Source organism: Delphinapterus leucas, chromosome 19 (genome assembly GCF_059928025.1).
Source record: "Delphinapterus leucas isolate spDelLeu-1000000601 "Yukka" chromosome 19, BTC_Dleu_Yukka2, whole genome shotgun sequence".
Lineage (NCBI taxonomy): Eukaryota > Metazoa > Chordata > Mammalia > Artiodactyla > Monodontidae > Delphinapterus > Delphinapterus leucas.
This window is the reverse complement of record NC_143147.1, coordinates 51,492,278-51,513,681: the sequence shown is the minus strand read 5'-3', so window position 1 is coordinate 51,513,681 and position 21,404 is coordinate 51,492,278. Positions and strand designations below refer to the sequence as shown.

General features: G+C 45.1%; 3 protein-coding genes across 3 annotated transcripts; 2 read left to right on the top strand and 1 right to left on the bottom strand.

Moving 5' to 3' along the window:
* Positions 1–1,037: 1,037 nt before the first annotated feature.
* Positions 1,038–11,355, top strand: BECN1 (beclin 1). Its single transcript, XM_022557975.3, has 13 exons — positions 1,038–1,156; positions 1,467–1,595; positions 3,803–3,870; positions 4,759–4,817; positions 5,271–5,339; positions 5,490–5,580; positions 5,687–5,823; positions 5,984–6,178; positions 7,076–7,222; positions 8,497–8,646; positions 9,157–9,217; positions 9,668–9,810; positions 10,550–11,355. The coding sequence occupies exons 2-13, from the start codon at positions 1,469–1,471 to the stop codon at positions 10,716–10,718; spliced, it is 1,416 nt and encodes a 471-aa protein (XP_022413683.1). The 5' UTR covers positions 1,038–1,156; positions 1,467–1,468; the 3' UTR covers positions 10,719–11,355.
* On the bottom strand, positions 11,001–19,767 carry CNTD1 (cyclin N-terminal domain containing 1). The gene is made up of 7 exons (XM_022557977.3): positions 19,429–19,767; positions 16,148–16,223; positions 15,730–15,898; positions 14,068–14,230; positions 13,441–13,585; positions 12,704–12,800; positions 11,001–12,133 (listed from the first exon to the last, which is right to left on the bottom strand). The coding sequence occupies exons 1-7, from the start codon at positions 19,595–19,597 to the stop codon at positions 11,939–11,941; spliced, it is 1,014 nt and encodes a 337-aa protein (XP_022413685.1). The 5' UTR covers positions 19,598–19,767; the 3' UTR covers positions 11,001–11,938.
* Positions 19,768–19,939: 172 nt separating this feature from the next.
* On the top strand, positions 19,940–21,102 carry COA3 (cytochrome c oxidase assembly factor 3). Its single transcript, XM_022558111.3, has 2 exons — positions 19,940–20,191; positions 20,545–21,102. Exons 1-2 carry the CDS (start codon positions 19,978–19,980, stop codon positions 20,649–20,651), a joined length of 321 nt encoding a protein of 106 aa, XP_022413819.1. The 5' UTR covers positions 19,940–19,977; the 3' UTR covers positions 20,652–21,102.
* The last annotated feature ends 302 nt before the right edge of the window (positions 21,103–21,404 follow it).

Sequence of the window (21,404 nt, the reverse complement as noted above, 5' to 3'; positions counted from 1 at the left end):
TGCTGCCTGACTTGTTTGATTTTCACTGACTTAAGTACAAGTAAAATGAAATCTCTTTTAATTTTGTCAATCAACCATTTGTTTTTCTGTGAGCTTTTTCATATTCTTTGCCCATTTCATTACTGGCCTATCGGTATTTTTATTGATTGAATAGACTTCTGTATATTAAGAAAATTTACCTTCTTTCTTATGAGCTGCAACTATTTTCCATATTTTTCTTTCATAACTTTTTTTTACAGTCTTTGATAGTTCAGAAAGTTTTAATTTTTGAGTACAATTCAGTATTTTCCTTTTCAGCTTCTGATTTTCATGTCATGCTTAGACAGACCTTCTCTACTTCAAGATTATAAAAAATATTCACTCATGCTTTCATCTAGTACCTTTAATCATTGTATTTTTGACACTGAAATTTGTGACTAACTTCAAAAAGTGAAGTAGAAGATTCAGCTCACCACCATTTACATGGCTCTTTGGCCCCACCCATCACTTATTAAGTAGTTTATTTCCCCACTGATTTGAAATACTAGCTTTATCACATACTAAATCCCCCTGTATATTTGGTCTATTTTTGAACTCTAGTCTGTTCCACTGATATTCCTGCACCAAGACAAAAATGGTTTAGCTTTATAATTTCATAATACGTTTCAACATCTGAAGTGTTCGGCTTTCCCTAATTATAATTGAAATTTTAAAATCTAAAATGAAACAATAAAGTTTACCTCCTCACTTTCCCCTCCAAGTGTGTCTACCACGCTCTAGGGCGCCCAGCTCTCCCAACGAGAAATTTTTAAAACTGACACAGCAGTGAATAATGAAAGTGGCTCCGCTCAGAAGTGACAAATCTGAAGAAAAGTCACTGCATTAAAATACGGGATAGTGTCCTGACTCCCCCCCAACTCGGTCCTTCCACTTCCCCTCGCAACATCAGCCCGCCGGCCGACGCCTGCCGCAATTCCCAGTTCAGCCTCTAGAGGTGGCAGCCAGACGGAAGCGAGTGCACCAGGATTGACTCCCAGAGCAGCTGCAGCCGTCGTGACGTCACGTCCGGTCATGGCGGAAGTCCTCCGCTGGCCGATCGGGAAGTAGCTGAAGGCTGGGCGATGGCAGTCCTGGAGGCCCCGCGCACGGACAGACCCGAGGCCACAGTGACCCCGCGGTAGGCCGGACCAGGGTGGCGGGCTCCGGGTCCCGAGATGAAGAGCGTCGGGGGCTGAACCGCTACCTTAGAAGGGAAACTGGGAACCCTCACGGCCCCTGTTGCAGACCCTCCCTGACTTTGAACTGTAAACTGCCTTTGCCGGGGCTACCCCGGAAGAAGGTGTGCCTGGTATCCTACCGCTCCTACAGGGAACGGTGCGGGCGGAGATTTTACCCTTTCACCATAATAGTAAGGCTGGTGGTAGCCCCGGGCCGGGGGTTCAAGGCCGCCGATTCTCTTTAACATCGGCTCCTTTCCACCGCCGCAGGGATGGAGGGGTCTAAGACATCCAGCAGCACCATGCAGGTGAGCTTCGTGTGTCAGCGCTGCAGCCAGCCCCTGAAACTGGACACGAGCTTCAAGATCCTGGACCGTGTCACCATCCAGGAGCTCACAGGTCAGCGAGACCCTTAGAAAGAGGGTGGTCAAGATCGTTGAAAGTGGGCAGCTTTGGAGATGAAAGTCTTAAAGACTGCACATAGCCTGCCACAGACACGCCTTGTGAGCCTCAGAAGTCGCGTAGTCTCTCTGGCTTCTTGTTTTCTTATCGAGAACATAAAAGAATTTTGACACTGTGTGCTTCTGAGAGCTTTCTATAGCAAGGAAAGGTCCTTAGTTTTCTGCTTCTGTTGTTTCAGAGTAAAGGAATAGGTACATTTAAAAATAAACGGCAATTGTTGAGGACTTGCCATATACCAAGTGCGTTAACATGCATTACTTTTAACTCCTATGGAGTACTACAGTTATACTCGCCTATGGAGTAGTAGTAAAATTATCATTTTATCCATGAGGAATTGAGGCTTAGAGAGGTTAAGTGACTCACCCAGTGGCCAACAGCTGATAAGTAGAGGAACAGAGTCTCAAAGTCCCAAGAAGTGAGATGAAGCTAGAAAAAAAGAAAAGACTGAATAGACAGTTAAAATAAGCTCATGGGTCTAGAGTCAGCCTGCTTAGATTTAAATCCTGTCATTTACTAGCTGAATGACTTTTTGCAAGTTACTTCACGTCTCTTGACCCTGGTCTCTTGGTTTTCTTTATCTGTAAAATGTAGAACAATCTCAAGGTAGTTGTAAGGATCAAATATGACAAAGACCATAAATACTTAAGAATATGCTGGGGAAAAGTACTCAATAAATATTAACTATTATTATTAATACCTGATTTTTATTTTCTGAGGGGAATTATCTCTTTAATATATTTTAAACTTTATTATGAAAAATTTCAAACATGCAGTCAAGAGAATAGCATAGTGAACTCCCTTGTATCCATCATCCAGCTTCAACAATTAGCTACATCCTGCCGTTCTTGTTTTCTCTATACCTCCATTCACCTCCCATCTCCACTCAATTACTTTGCTCTTTACTTCCTTTTTTTTAAGGTAAATTGTCATGAATTGACAATTTTTAATTGTCAAGTTTTTTGGGTTTTGGCCACGCCATGCAGCGTGTGGGATGTTAGTACCCCACCCAGGGCTGGAACCCGTGCCCACTGCAGTGGAAGTGCAGAGTCTTAACCACTGACTGGACCACCAGGGAAGTCCCTAATTGTCAAGATTTATACATTACAAATCTTAGCTTTTTTTTTTTTTGGCTATGCCACGCAGCCTGGGGGATGTGGGATTTTAGTTCCCCAACCAGGGATTGAATCTGGGCCCTTGGTAGTGAGAGCACGGAGTCCTAACCACTGGACCGCCAGGGAATTCCCCTTAGCTGTATGTTTTTGACAGATGTATGCACTCGTGTAACTTAGATCTCCATTGTGATGTAGAAAGCTTTCATCTTCCCAGAAAGTTCTCTCATGTTCCTTCCCACTTATTCTGAGGGAAAGGGGATATTAACTTTTGTTATGGAAAACTTCAAAGTTTATGATGAAGCCCCGTGTACTCATAACTGAGCTTCAACATTATCCATACAGGGGCTTCCCTGGTGGCTCAGTGGTTAGGGATCCGCCTGCCAATGTGGGGAACACGGGTTCGAGCCCTGGTCTGGGAAGTCCCACATGCCGCGGAGCGACTAAGCCCGTGCGCCACAACTACTGAGCCTGCGCTCTAGAGCCCGCGAGCCACAACTGCTGAGCCCACGTGCAACAGCTACTGAAGCCCACGTGCCTAGAGCCCGCGCTCCGCAACAAGAGAAGCCACTGCAATGAGAAGCCCGTGCGCCACAGCAAAGAATAGTCCCCGCTTGCCGCAACTAGAGAAAGCCCGCGCACAGCAACGAAGACCCAACACAGCCAAAAATTAATTAAAAAAATTATCCATCCATATTTAACCATGTTTTCATCTACAGCCCCATCCATTCCCCTCCAACCCCAAATTATTTAGAAGCAAATCCCAAATATAGAAATACCATAAATATTTTAGTAAGTATTTTTGAAAGGTAAGGTGTGTCTTTAAAGACATAATCATACCATTATACTGGAAAAAGTTTAACAATCCCTTAATCCGATTTAATGGGTGTAAGGGAAAAAAGACAACAGATTCTTCTTTGTATAAATTGTACTTTAAGAAAAAGGTGGAGGATATTTCTGATTCTTATACTGTCATACATGCTTCTGCTTTGAGAAGACTCTTTCTGAAAGCTTCGATATTTTCCTTGCTCTTAGCTCCATTACTTGCCACAGCCCAGGTGAAACCAGGAGAGACCCAGGAGGAAGAGGCTAACTCAGGAGAGGTATGAAAACACTGGAATGCGAAGTGGATTTCTGCAGGGTACTTGGTGCTCTTAGAGCCCCCAGATGTTTTGGATCTCTGGTTAACATGAGACATTCTGCATGATCAGGCCGCTGTGGATCATTGGAGACACAGAAGTTGCACCTGAGGTCACAGGGTTGCTGAATGAGGCATCCATTCAAAAATGTGAAGAGAGGCTCTTCTTTATTTGAAGTGGAATTATAAGCCATTATAGGTGGGAGATGGGATGACCTGGATGCACAGGTCATCCCAGGGCATTCCTGGTTCACCTGGTGTTGTCCTAGCTAATTATTAATATCCACTCCTCTCTAGTCTCAAAAGTATCTTGGTTTGGACATTGAATTGTGTGATTACACTAGCTAGAAAGGGTTGTCAGTGTTAGAGAATGTGTAATTTTTTTAAACGTGATAACATGAGTGATAATTGTCATTTGCAGAGATCAATGTCATAAGATTTTGATCACATATAAATTATATCAAAGTATGGAAAACATAAAGTATCTACTTTGTTCTATGCCATGGTAAACTTCATTGCAGTCTGCTCTGGCTTTTTCCTTGTGCCATGATTTAGGGCATTCTCTCCCCTACCTTGACTGGTAAATGCAAATATAACAGAGTATAACATAGTTAGGAAACGCTGTTCCCCACAAAAAATCAAATGGGACTTGGGGTTTGTCTGTACCAAGGGTCCTTTCTTAGTACAAGTATCCAAGGATTGGCTATATAACACCCATTTCTTAAGTCTCTGTGGTTTTTCAAGTCTTGTGGTTATCAATCAAGGGTAAAGCCAAATAGTTCTGAGGCCACTGGGGAAACAGACTCCACCTCTAAGCTGCCAGGATTCTAATGCTCTCTTATTTCCTCCCCAGGAGCCATTTATTGAAACTCGCCAGGATGGTGTCTCTCGCAGATTCATCCCCCCAGCCAGGTGCCTGCTACTCCTCAGCCCCCTGTTCCTTGCCAAAGGCCAGTAGAATTTTAATTAAACCCGGAATTGAGACCTGGAGCCAGGTGATGACGATGGATCATCACGTAGCCTTTTGGCTCTTCCAGAAAAGACGTATTCCCTTATACCTGGCCCATCACTCTCCAGTGCTGATTGAGTTTTTCCTGTAGCCATTCACACAGTGGGAAGGGACAATATCTCTCATGATGAAGAACTGAGAAAAGTTGAGAGCGTGATTGACTAATAAAAGAGATGGGCCCTTGAAAAGTTTTAAGATAGCAAATGTTGTTAGACGTTCAGGTTCTTAATTATTGATGCACGTGAAGGTGGCTGGCAAGGGGTAGTAATATTAAGAAATGGTCTTTCCTGATTCTCCTTCCTTTTCTACTATAGACACACACATATCAGTTTTTGATGCCCCGTCTCCCCCCTTAGTCCATCCAGGCCAACCTTCGTGCTGAGTGTCCCTGTGGAAGACCAGCATGGCCTTCCCTTGGGAGAGAGGTACCCTTGGGAGGTCAGTCGGGCTAGGAGTGGGTATGTGCCTTGAGGCCCCTCAGCCGGTGCTTGAGAGTCTCTGCCACTGGCACTGCAGTAGGTGGAGGAGGCCTCTCTGCTCCCTCATGTGGCCCGTGGGCGGGGGGCTGTCTGCAGGATGATGTCTACAGAAAGTGCCAACAGCTTCACTCTGATCGGGGAGGCATCCGACGGCGGCACCATGGAGAACCTCAGCCGAAGACTGAAGGCAAGTCTGCCTCATGCTGGTGTCAGGCAGTGGGCCTGGCTGGTAGAGGGGGTGTCTGGGCAGGTAGCATGGGGTAGGCCCTACCCTGACTCTCCCACACTTCCAGGTCACTGGGGACCTTTTCGACATCATGTCAGGCCAGACAGATGTGGATCACCCACTGTGTGAGGAATGCACAGATACTCTTTTAGACCAGCTGGACACTCAGCTCAACGTCACTGAAAATGAGTGTCAGAACTACAAGTGAGTACCTCCAGAGCCTGGGCCCGGGAACGGAGCTCTGAATCTTAGAGCTCTCACTGCTCTGGGGCTGCGTGGCCCTTACCCGAGGGCTGTGCTTCACTCAGATAAAAGGAATAACAGGTTCCCTCTGGTAAGCATTCCCTGCCTGTGTCCTTGGCAGACGCTGCTTGGAAATCTTAGAGCAAATGAATGAAGATGACAGCGAGCAGCTCCAGATGGAGCTAAAGGAGCTGGCATTAGAGGAGGAGAGGCTGATCCAAGAGCTGGAAGATGTGGAAAAGAACCGTCAGATAGTGGCAGAAAATCTCGAGAAGGTCCAGGCTGAGGCTGAGAGGTTGGATCAGGAGGAAGCTCAGTGAGTGATCACCCTGTTCTTCTATCTTCCTGCCCTCAAGGCTCCAGAAGTGGAAATGGCTTCCAGCTGAATGTGTCTGATTAGTTTGTAAACAGCAGTGAGCTGTAATTCAGCAGCATGTCTGCTCTGGATCCTGCATATTGTTTCCAGGCCCTGTTTCTAGAGGTTGGTGGGGAGGATTACGTATGAAGGGTCAGCATGATTAAGTGGCACAAGCGTTGGTTAAATAGAGAGCCGAGAACCAGGCCTCTAGTCACAGCTCTGTCCTGTAGGGACCTGGGCTCATTTGGGTGAGTCAGCCACTGAACCCAGCATCCTCCTCTGGAAAGATGAGCCTGTTGGCCTACGTTCTTTTCCAGCTCAAAAATTTCATTGGTGCTCTTGACCTGAGAGAACCCTCTGTCTAGTGGAGGAGACAGTGTCCACAGTAACTACGGATGGGGAAGTGAAAGACATTGAACAAAGTTAATTTTTTCATGGGATAGTGTAACAAGTTCCATTAGAAATGATGTATACTAACCATTTAAAAGTCAATAAGGATGTAGAGGTGAAGTGATAGACGCTCAATTAAGGCCAATTCAGGGAAGAAACCACCATTGACTAACTCAGTTTGTTTCTGGAAAAGATCAGAAATCCAAGAGGTGTCTGGTCCTGGTTTGGGAGAGTCCTGTTTTCCTCCCCGTTTTCCACATGGGCAGCTGGAATTTGAGACATTTCTGTCCCTCCCAGGCAAAACATGTAGGGCAAGTATGTTCCTTTGAGTGGGATATTTGCCAAATGTAAAAGATGCTGTAACTAGAAGTGACCATAATCACTAGAAGAAATCATTAAGGGGGGTGGTGGGAGAGAAATTTTAGCCCCCAAACAGCCTTTAATGGTCACCTTGGCTGTTCACAGGTATCAAAGGGAATATAGTGAATTTAAACGACAACAGCTAGAACTGGATGATGAGCTGAAGAGTGTAGAAAACCAGATGCGTTATGCCCAGATGCAGCTGGACAAGCTGAAGAAAACCAACGTCTTTAACGCAACCTTCCACATTTGGTAATGAGGGTTGGAGGGTGAGGAGCGTCTGGGAAGCACGACAACCTGGACGTTAGCTGCTGGCCGCTACGCCAGGGTGCCCACCTCCCACGGAATGGGGGTCTGTGTCATTTTCACCCCCTCTAGGTTTCTTTCACTCCTTGTGATGGGATAGGCACAATCAGGGGATTGGAATTCTAGAGGTTGGTGACTTCCATTCTTCCAAGGAAAGGGAAAGATTGGAGCTCTCCAGCTACGTGAAAATCTGGTCATCTGCCTGGTGCTGATTTCTTGCCCCCCCGGGGTCATTTGTTTATTCATTGATTTGACATTTTATCCATTTCAAATGGTATCTTTTGAGCATCTACTGTGTGGTGACACTGTGCTAAGCACTAGGAAGGCAACAGCAAGCAATATACATTTTGCTTGGGCGAGATGGCTCGGTAACAGGCACTTGTAATACAGTGGGGTCGTGGTGAACCCTGGGTGCTGTGAGAACACATAAGGGCACTTTACCCAATTTGAGGAGGCTGCATGGAACGATTCCCCCAGAGGAAGTTGATGTTTAAGCTGAGATATGGAGTATAAGTCTGCAGAGGAGGGGGGTTGTTCCTGGCAGAGAGAACATCATGTGCAAAGAAACAGAGGAAAGTGGGAGTGGTAATCTCCAACTGAACTGAACGGAGCTTATTGTGACTGGAGATTGAGGGTGAAGCAGAGAATGACAGGATATGAAACTGGAGCGTTACCAATTCCTAAAGGATCTTGTAGGCCTCATTAAGGATATGGACTTTATCCAAAAGGCAGTGGGAGCCACTGAAGCACTTTAGTCAGGAAAGTGACATAAGTACAGTTGCATTTGTGCATGATGGCTTTACCTGTAATGTGAGAAATGACTTGGGGTAAGAGGGCAAGATTGTTGGTAAGGAAACCTGCCAGTAGGAATCTAAACAGGAGAGGGTAGAGTCGTAGCATTGAGTCTGAAGAGAAGTGGACAGATTTAAGAGGTTTAGGAGGTAGAATCAACAGAGCTTGGTGGTGTTGGGGGGAAGGGAGCTGAGAGAGAGAGAGCATTCAAGGATGACGCCCAGGTTTCTACTTTGGCGTCTGAGCAGCAGGGAGAAAGATGATGACTCACGTTTTAGACATCTATTTAAAGTACCAAGTAGGACTTGGATATATGAATCTGGAGATAAGGAGAGAGATTTATGGCAGGTTTTAGGTGAGAGCAGGAAATTTCAGAATTTGCTAAGTTTTAAATTCTGTCTGTATTTTTCCCTGCCCTTCTTCTGTAGGCACAGTGGACAGTTTGGCACAATCAATAACTTCAGACTGGGTCGCCTGCCCAGTGTTCCCGTGGAATGGAATGAGATTAACGCTGCTTGGGGCCAGACAGTGTTGCTGCTCCATGCCCTGGCCAATAAGATGGGTCTGAAATTTCAGAGGTAAGAAATGTAGTCCTTTCTTGAGTGTGGTGTGTCTGTGATATAATCTGTATCTCCTACCTGGTACTCTTGTCCACTATGGCAAGAGCCCTTGCTCCCAACGAACTGGGAGTATTCTGTCCATGGAGACTGTCTGTTTCTGGTTTTCCCCTCACCACAGTCCCTTTCCAATGATTGAGCAGTCCTTGAACTGCACGACCACAGCAGTGGTCCCCAACTTCCTGTCTCCATAACCTAGTGTTCCTAAAGCTGTTTTTCAGTTTTTGTTTCTAAATCTAAACCAGGACATACATGCATCCATAAAAGGCCCCCAGATAATTATCTAATAAATGTAGTTTGTTTGGGAAACGAAACCTTTTAAACATGGAGCCCGTGGGGAGGTGAGAGAGGAGTGGAAATAATAATAGAGGTTCTTGGGTAGCTGAAGACTGAAAATCACTGGGTTATAACATCCCAGTAATCCCTTTAGGAGGAGTCCTATTTCCATCTCTGTCTGCATCTCCATTTTAGGTATCGACTTGTTCCCTATGGAAACCATTCGTATCTGGAGTCTCTGACAGACAAATCTAAGGTACCCAGGAAGGTCCATTTTCACTGGAATACAGAATCATTTTACCTTCTAACGAAATGGTTTAGTTTTGATAATGGCATTATTTAGCTTCTTTCTTAGACTGAGATATCTCATGTTGAGCCAATGTCTGGTTCAGTGTCCTGTCTAGTTCAGGATTAGCTCTTTGGGGCCTGTAAAGAAAATTAAATTTTTACAGTTTGTTGAGAAGGGATATGGGCAGATCAGAGCAGAATATGTGCACCAGGACGGGGAAGGCATCACTGTGCGGTAGATGTTTAATACATTTCCACTGATGGTGAAACAGTTTTAGGTGCATTGTTATTTGCCCAAGGTTACTGTTGCCAGTGGAATACAGACATAACATGACTTGAGAGATCGATAGGATTGGGAACAATCTCCGGTAACCTGTGTTAGGGCCACAGCTATAGCCAGTTCTCTTTTCTTGGGCAGGAGCTGCCATTGTACTGTTCTGGGGGGCTGCGGTTTTTCTGGGACAACAAGTTTGACCATGCAATGGTGGCTTTCCTGGACTGTGTGCAGCAGTTCAAAGAAGAGGTTGAGAAAGGCGAGACACGTTTTTGTCTTCCTTACAGGTCAGTATCCCCCGGTGCTGAATGAACCTAGAGTAGGACCAGAGTGAGCAGAATTGAAGGGACAGTAGAGTGGAGGCAAAACTAGTACATATAGTGGGAAAGCAGAAAATGGAGTAAGATCACATTGACACTGATGGGCAGAGACTGATCCAACACTGCAAACAGGACAGAATGTAACCACCTGGTCCCTGGAGAAAAAGAATGTTGACTTAGATGGTGTGGGGGATTTTCTTGCTGCAGAGCTCAAGCCTGCTCTCCAGTTTCAGGGAGGTTTTTCCCTTACACCCTTGGAAATATACAGGAATGCTTCCTTTGATCAAATTTTGTAGGAGCCCAGAGATGGATGGACACCTTAGTTAACACAGTAAGGCTGAGCTGCTTCCATCACCCCAAAACAAAGCATTTCTTTTCTTCTGCCTCCCTTCTCTCCCCATAAGTGAGGAATGCCTAGGAAAACAGTGAGGAGTACTGTAACCGTCACTTACCCTCTGCTCCAGGCTTCTCATCTGTTTGGGTGTGTGTCTTGTCCCTGTACTCCGCAATGACAATGAGGCTCTTGTGACAGCCTTCCTGATATTGGGCTTTCAAGCAAATCCAAAATACACTACCATTCCTTGCCAAGAGTTCTTTAGTAGATAAAATGACGTGAATGGTCCCATGATCAAGTCCCTGCCCATTTGCCTGAACTGACTTAACTCGGATCTCAGTTACTAATGAGTTCTGCTGTGTTCATTTGCAGGATGGATGTGGAGAAAGGCAAGATTGAAGACACAGGAGGCAGCGGTGGCTCCTATTCCATCAAAACCCAGTTTAACTCTGAGGAACAGTGGACAAAAGCTCTCAAGTTCATGCTGACGAATCTTAAGTGGGGTCTTGCTTGGGTATCCTCACAGTTTTATAACAAATGACTTGCTTTTTTCCTTAGGGGTTTGTTTGCCTTAAAGGCTTTAAATTTTGTTTTGTTTGCAAAAAAAAAAAAAAAAAAGTGTTAAATTCGGGTACTATTAAACAGCACATGTTTACAATACCAAAAAAGAAAAAAAATCCACAAAAGCCACTTTATTTTAAAACATAACAGATACTTTCCAGAGCTACAACATGCCATGTATAGCAACTGGCCTTTATCACAGTTTTGACTCTTAACCCCATGTCTTCCTTTCCCTTTGTCCCCGCAAAACAACTAATTTAAGTTTGCTTTTTTTTTTTTTAGACTGAGTTGAATTGAGATTGATGTGTTTTCACTGGATTTTATCTCTCTCAACTTCCTGCACTTAGAATATGAAATAGAAACTTTTGTCTCCACTGAGACTACAAGATGTGTGAGATGCACAGTTGGATAACGTGAGAAAATGACATGTAAGCTTTGGTCACCATGTGATGTGATCAGAAGCTTGAAATTTAACACTTCTCACTTGGTTCTAGTACTGAATGCCTGCTCTGCTCTGTGTTAGAGATATGAAATTGTGTTTGATACTGTTTGAGACCTTATGGAGAGATTTAATTATTTGTAATAAAAGATTTACTGCAGTCTGATAACTGCCCAGAGGTGCACTGTTGGGTTTTTCTTTAACTAGAATAGAGTACTTTGTATTCTGGGAGAATCGAGTTCAAGTGCAGGTATGTGGAAAGTCTGCTGAAACATGTTTAGAGATGGGTGTTAGTTTTTTTAAAAGACTCTAATGAAAAGTAGACAGCTGTAAAGAAAGCCCTATTTGTGTAGCTCTCAGTAACAGAACAGAGATATTTAACTTTAAGGGGAAATAAAGGCTACCTCCTTGATGCTCAGTCAAGGTCACCCAGATGGTCTCAGTTTTTGAGCCCCTGGTTAATACTAATCTCCATGTCTGATGTTCTCCCTTAATGAACAGTTAAAGGAAAGCCATAAATATCTTGTTAAACAAAAATAAACTAATTTCACTGATATTCTAATATCTTGTCCCAGCTCTTGGACATTTTCAGTCTGGTACGACGAAAAGGACATGCTTATTCACCTTAACTCTTTCTCTGATGCAGAAAAATAAGCATCAAGTTGGAATATAAAACACAGCTCAAGAAGATACTTGGAACTTCTGTACGCTGAGTATGAAAGTAAGGAAAGGGAGAGATGAGTGCAGTGACAGAAGGCTGTTTATTTTGGGCGGATTCCGCCTGCCTCATGTGTTGGAGAAGTCGCAGCCCTCAGTGCTCCGGCCACCAGGTGGGGTGGAACAGGCCGCTGTCGACCTGGAGTGCTGGCTCCCACGCTGTGAGTCAGGATTGCATAAGAGAGTTCGGCAATGCTCTCCAAGGCAATGCCAGTGATGCTTTGCAAATGCCCCACAACCTTCAGAAACAGAGACAGATTTCTTATTACTAAATAAACATGTGTTAGTGCACAGACACATTGCTGGGGCTGTTTTCTTAAGCCAAATGTAAATTTTTTCATTTCTCTGAGCTTACAGAGAAGATTAAATCCAGATCCCAGCGTTTGCCAATGGCCAAATTACACTCGGATACCTTTGCCCTGATAGTGTTAGCATGGAAAGTTTCTGGTAGACATTTCCCTCTGCTGGAGGTAAGTTTTGTGAAATACGAGAGGGATATTCGGGTCTTGACATTTTTTCTATTTGGGAGGATACACTTATCGGGCTTTAACATAATAGCAGATTATCATCATAATGGGAAGTGAACAAGCTGAACTTGGGCCTCCATTTCCAATTTCATAAGAGGAAAACGGGAGAACATTTTTCAGTCCCACCATAGTTTTTTCCCTCCCAAATCCTGCTCATTCATCCTAATCCTGGGTCTTGGCACTTACCTTTTATAGCTTGTCTTCTGTTTTCCTTTAACTGAGGGGAGAACGCTTTCTATTAAATGAATTCTGACCATGCTGGTCCTGCTCAGTGGTGCATACCTGGCTCCAACACTCATGGTTTTGGATGAAAGCACTTGCTGCAATGATTCCTACTGCCAACAGCATGAAGTCTTCCTTCACGGAAATAAACTTTTCCCTAAGTGATTAAAACCATATTAATTTTGGAGCTAGAATGACACTTGATCTTCCAAACCCTAGGGTTATGGGACTTCAACTATGAGTTGTTTATGTTGATCATGGAATTTTTATAGATGGAAAGAAATGGTCAAATAATAGCTAATTGATTCCCTCTTCCAACCTCCCCCAACTCAATGGATTAAAACATGAGCCTCCTGTCTGAATGGCTTACGGACCTTTAGTTGTTCCGTCTGTCTCCCTAACAATGTAACTGTGAGGCTTTTTACCAGTCTGACTGTACAGTAATCAAACACTTTTGTCCAAGTTGCAACCCTGTGACTGGCTTTTTTTCCTAAGTGGCTATAAAAGCAGTTCAGTAATCTCAAATTATAAGCAGCTATAAAAGAAGAGCTAGGAATGAACGTATGTTAATTACTAGAAGTCATTTAAGTGTCAAAAGTAAAAGCCTTTAGGGTTTTGCTGATCGGGCTCAGTCATGCAACCAAACAACGTATTGGATGTGAATTAGATCGAGATAACCCATGCAGGTTATCTGTGGACCGGGTGCCTTGCTAGGTAAATTCCATTTCCCAAGTTCTTGTGGTATGTTACTGACTCCCTGTTTCTGGAAGGAGCCTACAATAAAGGAGTTGCCTTACCCTTGCAGCTGACTGGGTGTGGAGTTCTTGATTGAAGCCCTCAGCAGGCTCTCATATACAGGTTCATGGAGAAGATAGACTAGGTCAAGTAGGGTCAGGCAGGTTGCATACAGCTGTGTGGCTGGCACCAAACAGCCATTGTATCCTAGGTGGAGAATGCGCATGGTAAAGAGCATTAGGTACCTCTTCTCTGATCATAATCACAGTTGTCATGTGACACAAAGCTGTTGAGCTGCTAATGTGCTTCCTGGTTGCTATGTTCTACTGTAAGAAATCTCTGTAGCTGGAGGTCGATTTTAAAGGACAAAGGGAGAGGTAGAAAAATCTCCAGCTACAGTATTTGGAGCGTATTTGTTTGTTCCCCTCTCATCTCGTGCCTCTCCACAAAGTCAACTCTTTGATGCTACAATAAGAGAGTGCTTAATGAGGCCAAATAGAAGCCAGGTGCCGAGACTGGTGTTTGTTTCCCTGACAAGTACTAGAGGAAACTACTTTCCTCAGTCAGTGCGCGCTTCCTGCTGTTCCTCATTGGCAGGTTCTGCCCACTGCCCTCAAACCCCTAGGCACATTCTTACTGCCTTCTATGGAAGACTCCAACCCACATGCCCGACACACTTAATAAAGTACCTAAAACCTCCAAGAGCATCTCCACATATGCCAGGGGAGTAGGCAGATTGATTTGGAAGTTCAGGGACTTCAAAACATCAAGCTCTGACTCCAGCAGTTCTTCTTTAGTGTGTAGATACCCTAGAGCCTGGAGGAAATTCAGGACTGTAACGTTGCTGATTATCTGAGCAAAGAAAACCAAAATAGAGTGAAAGGGAGAGCAGGGTGTCAGAATAGAGGTCATACATCTTGGCATAGTAAACAAAGCCCTTCACAATCCAGCCCATGCCTTTATCTCATCTTCTCTCTTGGTAATTCCCCCTTACACTCTACACTTGTCATATAGAATTACTTGCACTCCCCAAACCCACATGCTGTCCAAGCCTCTACACATGCTCATTCCTGTATCTGGATCTCCCTCCTCACCCCCAACACCCCCACTGCTCTCCTTACCTCTTCTCCCTCTTTCCTTAGGATCCACCCATCTCCCCCACCCTCCCCTTCAAGAAGTCATTTTCTCTATTGGTTAAAGTGCAAGTACCAGGGACTTCCCTGGTGGCGCAGTGGTTGAGAATCTGCTTTCCAATGTAGGGGACGTGGGTTGGATCCCTGGTAGGGAACTAGGTCCCACATGCATGTGGCAACTAAGAGTTCGTATGCCACAACTAAGGAGCTGGTGAGCCGCAACTAAGGAGCCCACCTGCCACAACTAACTAAGACCCAGCACAACCAAAATAAAAAAGTGCATTACCAAAAATCCTACAGCTAACGTCACTTGCAATGGTGAAATATTGAATGCTTTCTCCCTAAGATTGTGAAAAAGCAAAGATGTCTGCCCTCACCATTTGTATTCAACTTATACTAGAGGGTACAGGCAGTGAAACATTCTTGGATAACAAAAGAATAATGCATTACTGTAAGTTAATAGAAGAAAAGAGTTATTTAAAATGTTTGATTAATCTCAAAGAAAGGCAGAACTGAGAGAAGCTTATCTCTAGATGGGAGTGGAGACAGAGGTTAACAACAGGTGGATGATAATGAATAAATGTTCTGTTGTTTGTTCCCCCAAAAAGTCATTTTCTCTAAATACACTTCCTTGACTCTCCAAGGCTGATTAGGTCTATTCAGAGCCCTCTGTATTTACACTAATCAGAACACTTGCTCACATTATTAGCCTGTGTGTCTTCTCCCATCAGGTAATAAATTCCTTGAGAGCACAGACAATATTTTTACTCTTGTAGCCATGGCACCTAGTGCAGCATCTGGCCATAGAAGACAATAAATATTTGTTGAATAAATGATACTATACAGACATCGCACAGTGATGTGGAAACATTTTAGCCTTTATAAATGTAATAGGTTGCCTCTAATACTAATAGGTATGTTGGCAATTCAGGCACCTTAACTGTCCTTGAGTCAAAGGGGAGGAAAGGTGACCTGTATGAATGATGGCATCCGTCCAACAATTATACTTTGGGAACAGAACTTCAGACTATTTAGTAACTGCTTCTGTGTGACCCGTGTGTGTGTGTTTAGGAGGTATGCTTAGGAAGCATAATTACACTCTGGAATTTCTGCATGAGTAGTATCACCTAGCCTAGGAGTGGGTTTCTCAAAGCCACCTTTGGATGAACTGGTTTCTCTCTAACACTCAGGTGCCCATGCGCAACCCCAGCTCCTTACTTTGTAGTGGAAGGAAAGTTTGCTTGCCAGCTGAACACATGACACAAGACGCAGGATAAACTTGTTGAAAAGCTGCTCTTTCAGAGCCCTCCAATTCTGAGGCCCTGTCTTCTCTCTCAGCTGGATTGTGGCTTGCCTGCAGATGTTCTCTGCCTGCTTAACCATAAACCTATAAAGAAGGGAAAGGGGAAAGGAAACAATCCACACTCAGACTAAATGGAGTTTGTGCTTCAAACCGTGTTACATCTTATCCTCTCCAATATCAATCGCTGGCTAAAAAATTTTACATTTGCAAGAAAAAGAGGGTGCAAACCAGGTCTCATGGTAAGGGGCAACTAGCATTTTTTTTTTAAAGGTCTGGGTACCTTAGGCATTCTGAGAGGTACCCCTCACAAAGGCCTTATGCTCAGGGCTTTACCTTTCTAGGATTTCTACAGCCTGGTAGCTCACGGATTTCTCCAGACACCATTGTTCAGACAGGAGAAAAACAAACTCTGCCAAAACAGGAAAGAAGAGCTTAATTCACAAGGTGCAACCAAAACGACTCTGTGAACTCTTGGCGTTGTGTAAAAGCCATGATGGGGCCCAGGGAAGAGGGTCAGGAGGTGAGAAAGATGAGACGGAAACAACCCAAGCTGAACCTGTTTCCCTTTGTTGCCAATAGGCAAATGAGAGGCATGAAAAGGAGGCTGACTGCGTGCAAAAACAAAGGCTTACTGAGCCCCCTCAGGGCCCCTTGAGCCTTCCTATGGGTCTCAGCTGATAAAAGGCTTGGCCAGCTACACACAAACAAACCAGCTGGTCTAGTTGGCCTTTACACCATGCTGGGAACCTCCAGCTCCAAGAGAGATTTTGGATGGATAAAAACCCTAACCCCTATATTCTGTTTTCAGTGGAATGTTGATAGGAACAGAAAGGTCCCTCCTGGAGCTTTGATATTCTTTATAACACTGTTTGTTTAGTAACCACCCACTGGAGAACTCCCATTGCTTTACAAACACAATTCACCTTACAGCTGGACACCACTTCTCCACCACCAGTTTGTTGGGTATATCTGTGGTGGCTAAGCCTCTCCCCAGGAGCAAGCTTGTTACTCTGAAGTGGCTTGTTTGGAAGCAACATCCCCTAAATCAGGGAACATAGCCCAACTTGGGTGGGGGAAGTCATTGGGAAGGTGGGAAGGGTAAGATACCTTGGCAAGATTTTAGGCTGCCTGTGTTTCTCTTTGAAAGAACAGCCCCAGATAGAATTCTATTTAGTTAGCAATATCATTAGAGGGTGGAAACAAGGATAAACGTTCGTTCTCAAAGCTCCTGCAGAACTAGGAACTTTTAGCATTGATCAGCAACGAATTACATATAGTCAAATTTCCATTACCATATGTCGTCAGAGAAAATGTGACTTAGAGGAAAAACAATCTATAAAAGTTAAGCTAGCACAAGACAGTTTAACAACCTACTTGACACAGGTTACACATAGCTACAAGTGCAAAACCTTATCATTACAGAGGCCAAAGCTCTGCTAACAGTGTCCAATGAAGAAGATAATTAGTTTAAGCAATTAAGCAAAGTATCCTAGAACACATAATGTGTGTTATTAGCCAGTCCTTTTATTTGCTGGAACTTAGGTTTTATTTCTTTGTTTTCCTGTGTGTGTGTGTATAGTTGTTTGGTTTTATTTTGTTTTTGATCTGAATCATCTGGGCAATTGTTTCTATTTTCCATTTTAATTTGCCAAGAAAACAGTTTTGGTTAGGTGGAATGGATGAGGGTTACACCTCTCTCCTGCTACTGGCTCCTTCTCCGTACAAACATACTCAGATCTATTAACTAAAAGACCCTCCCCTTCTATTCCCTTAAGCTAGGGCTCTATCTCTCTAGCTTCCATGACTGTGAAATTCCTTGAAAGCCTAGCTTACACCTGCTGCTTCCACTTCATCATTCACTCCCTAATGTTCTGCAATTTGGCTTCTACTTTTTACAGCCTGCTGAAATGATTGTCTCAAAGGTCAGAAAATACATCCAAATTGTTAAATATCATGGCCCTCTTGCAATCGTCATTCCTGGTGTTCATATCCGTGAAGTATCTGAAATTGCTGACCATGAAACTCTCCTCTTGCTTCCAAAGGTTTCTAGGTTCTGTTCCTAACTCCCCAACCATTCCATCTATTTCCTTCATGACTCTTCCTCCTACTCCACTTTCCCGAACACAAAATGTCTCCCAAGGAACTGTACTAGACCCGCTTCTCTTCTCTCCCTCTAGGAGCTCATCCTGTACCACAGTTTCAACAGTATCATTTTGGTGAGAACTCCCAAACCCTTATCTCTAGTTTGACCTCTCTTCTGCCTTACTCTTTAAACAACCTGCTAGAAACCTTCCTCTAGATGTCCCACAAGCACTTGAAACTCAGTAGATCCCAAACCAAAGCTATTTTCTTTCCCAAACAAGTCACATTTCCTCCCATTTTATTTATTTTAATGTATGTGTGTGTTTCTCTTAATGGCACCACTATATTTCTAGGCTCAACCCTTTGGCATAGTCATCTTCGCCTTCTTCACTTCTTAAAATTCATCCAAAAAAAAAAAAATTCATCCATTGCAGAACCCTAGATTTTACCTCTGAAATGTTTTTAATCCATCCTCCCTTGTCATTCCCTCTGCCCTATCACCTAAAAAACTACTCATGAAGACTCCACTGGTCTTCCTACCTCCCATCTCTCTCTACTCCAGTCCATCCTTTACATCACAGCCAAAATAATTTTTTCTGAGGCAAAAGTTACAGTTATATCACTCCCATATGGAAAAAAAAAAAAAGACAAAAACAAAAACCCTCAGTGCCTTCTTGTTTTCCTATTAAGTCAGGTATAAACTCCTCACTTTGGCATTCAAAGTTCCACGTGGAACGTCTCCAAACCACTTTCTGGTCTGGATTTCAACTACTCTTCCACAGGCTCTGGCCAACCTGGATGACATGGTACCCACATTCACCCAAAATGTCCCTATTTCCATAGCTTGACTCATGTTATCCCCTTTTAGTAGAACCATGGTCCCGGGAGTTCCCTGGTGGTCTAGTGGTTAGGATTCGGCGCTTTCACTGCGGAGGCCTGGGTTCAGTCCCTGGGTGGGGAACTCCCACAAGCCGCCCGGCAAGGCCAAAAAAAAAGAGAAAGAGATACGGTAAAAAGGAAGGAAAGAAGGAAGGATGGGAGGAAGACGGTCCATATCCACCACCTTCACCAGCCAAAATGTTATCCTTCCTTCAGGGTCTACCTCAAATGCCACGATGCCTGAAGGACTCCTTAATTCATCCTACCCCCACCTCACTCCATCTCTCCTTTCAATCCCCATAAAAGCGTGTTTTACCTGGTATGTCACTTATCTAACCATACTTGTACCTAGTCATTTGCAGATTTGTCCTAATATCCTCCAAAGATTATATACATGGTTTGAAAGCGGGGACTAGATCTCTCGTTCATCTTTCTAACCCAGGAAGCAGGGGGAATAAGTACTCTATACGTGTTGAAATCAAGGGTAGGGTGCTGGTGAGTCTTGCTCATCACTGTAGCCCCAGCGCCTGGCAAAGAGTAGGTACTAACGAAACTTATCTGAATGAATAAGGGACACTGAATCTCAAGGTCGGTGCCTCAAAGAGCGGTGCCCCAGTCTCCCATAAGCCCAGCTCCCCGGACTACATCCCCACCCACGATCCGGGTCTCCCTGAAGCTGCCCAGCCGGCCCGCAGCCTCCTGCACGGCTTGCTCATTCTGCTGGGCCAAGTGGAGCAGAGCGTCTTCGATTGTCTCTGTGGCAACAGCTCCAAACTGAAAGTCACTGAGAGAGGCCAATCTTGGCCTCACAGGTCGGTCCATTTTCAGAACCTTGTTTGTTGCCCCGGACGTCTCACTGGATCCGTCCCCATTAGCTTCCCTTCAGAGTCTTCTGTCACACCCTGGATTCTTCGTCCCCTTCCGTGTGCTTGTCCTCCTGGCCTGAAGTCTGAGGAAAGCTCGTTTCCCAGCACAGCCTCGAGCCTTTCGCAGCCTTTTCCAGCCCCAACGGACGCGGACCCTTCAGCCAATCGGAAAGCACGGCCTCTTCTCGCCTGCCCCGCCCTTTCCCTTGGGCCGGGAGCCACGCTCTTTGTGAAAGGAAATGCGGACTACATCTCCCAGCGTTCCCTGCGGCGGCCATGGAAGGCTATTCCCAGCAAGTCCCGCGCCCCGGGAACTGCGGAGGGCGGAGCGGCAACATGGCGGCGCCGGGAGCTGGAGACCCTCTGGATGCTAAGAGCGGAAAGGGCCCCCTGGCTCAGCGCATCGACCCGACGCGGGAGAAACTGACTCCTGCGCAACTACAATTCATGCGGCAGGTGCAGCTCGCCCAGTGGCAGAAGATGCTGCCACAGCGGCGGACCCGGAACATCGTGACCGGCCTGGGCATTGGGGCCCTGGTGTTAGCAATTTGTATCCGTCTGGACTGTAGACTCAGGAAGACCGCATTTGGGGGCAGGAGAAAGGCAGCAGAGGCGTGTAGGAGGGCAATGTGGGGGTGGCAGAAAGAGCCCGAGCTGTGAACGTCTTGGCTATTTGTAACGCTGAGCCAAGCTGTTTAAGTGTACCTTACTTTGTCATTTTAAAGGTGGTCTTTTAATATAATTTATTAATGATAACGGAATCAGGGTCAGGGCTCAGAAGAGCAGAGGGCAGAAGATCGAATCACTGATTTGGGAGGGTGAGAGATCAACAAGGGCGGTTGAGCAAGTCTGGGAAAAGGGAATGTGCATTTTCCACGTGGTTTCCTGAACCCACCTCCCCAGATGGTTACACCTTATACTCGGTGTCCCAGGAGCGTTTCCTGGATGAGCTAGAAGATGAGGCCAAAGCTGCTCGAGCCCGAGCTCAGGAAAGGGCATCAGGACACTGATCCAGACGGGCATCCTGCATCTCCAACCTGCTGGAGTCCCTTCACATGATGGATGATGCCCCACGACCCTGTAGAAATGGAAGCCTGCTCACAGCATTGCTTTCCTTCTTACTAACTTTGGACGATGATAGAGCCCAAGTAACCACGGGTTTGTGCATTTGGCCATTGTCAAGGGAACATGCCCACCTCGCACTCACTGTGTGGCCACTGACTCCTTTTCCTAGTTTGTTTCCTTGTTTCAGGTGTCTGACCTTGGCTTTTCCCAAGCTTTCTGACTTTGTGGTTTATCCCCTTCAGGGTCTGGCTGGGAGGGTGGAGGACAAGAGGTGGGCTCTTAATGGGGGTGAGGGTGGCAGCTCTGTGCAGTGTTGGAGCCTAAAATGGGACAAATGGGGTCAGGTTGAGAACAATAAACTGAGTCATCTCTCTCGGAGTCCAATGAGAGTGTGTTGGGGCTGACACTTCATGCTGGAACGCTCCACAGGCAGTAGCTGCAGCTGTGGCATGGCCCCGGGGAGCCGTAAATGTTTAACTAGAATTGCTTTTTCCATGAGATCTTTCCACCTGATTTAAGGGAGAGATCGTGGTGGGTCACTGGGCTGTTTGAGACTGAACCAGGTCTTGGGGGGAAGGAAGGTCACTCACTCTTCTGTCCTCTACCCTGAGGAACACACTACTCCAACTTTACTGCCTTTTCCCATCGAGAGAGAGGGAGAGAGAGAGAGAGATGAAGGATGAGGGACAAGCAGCTTT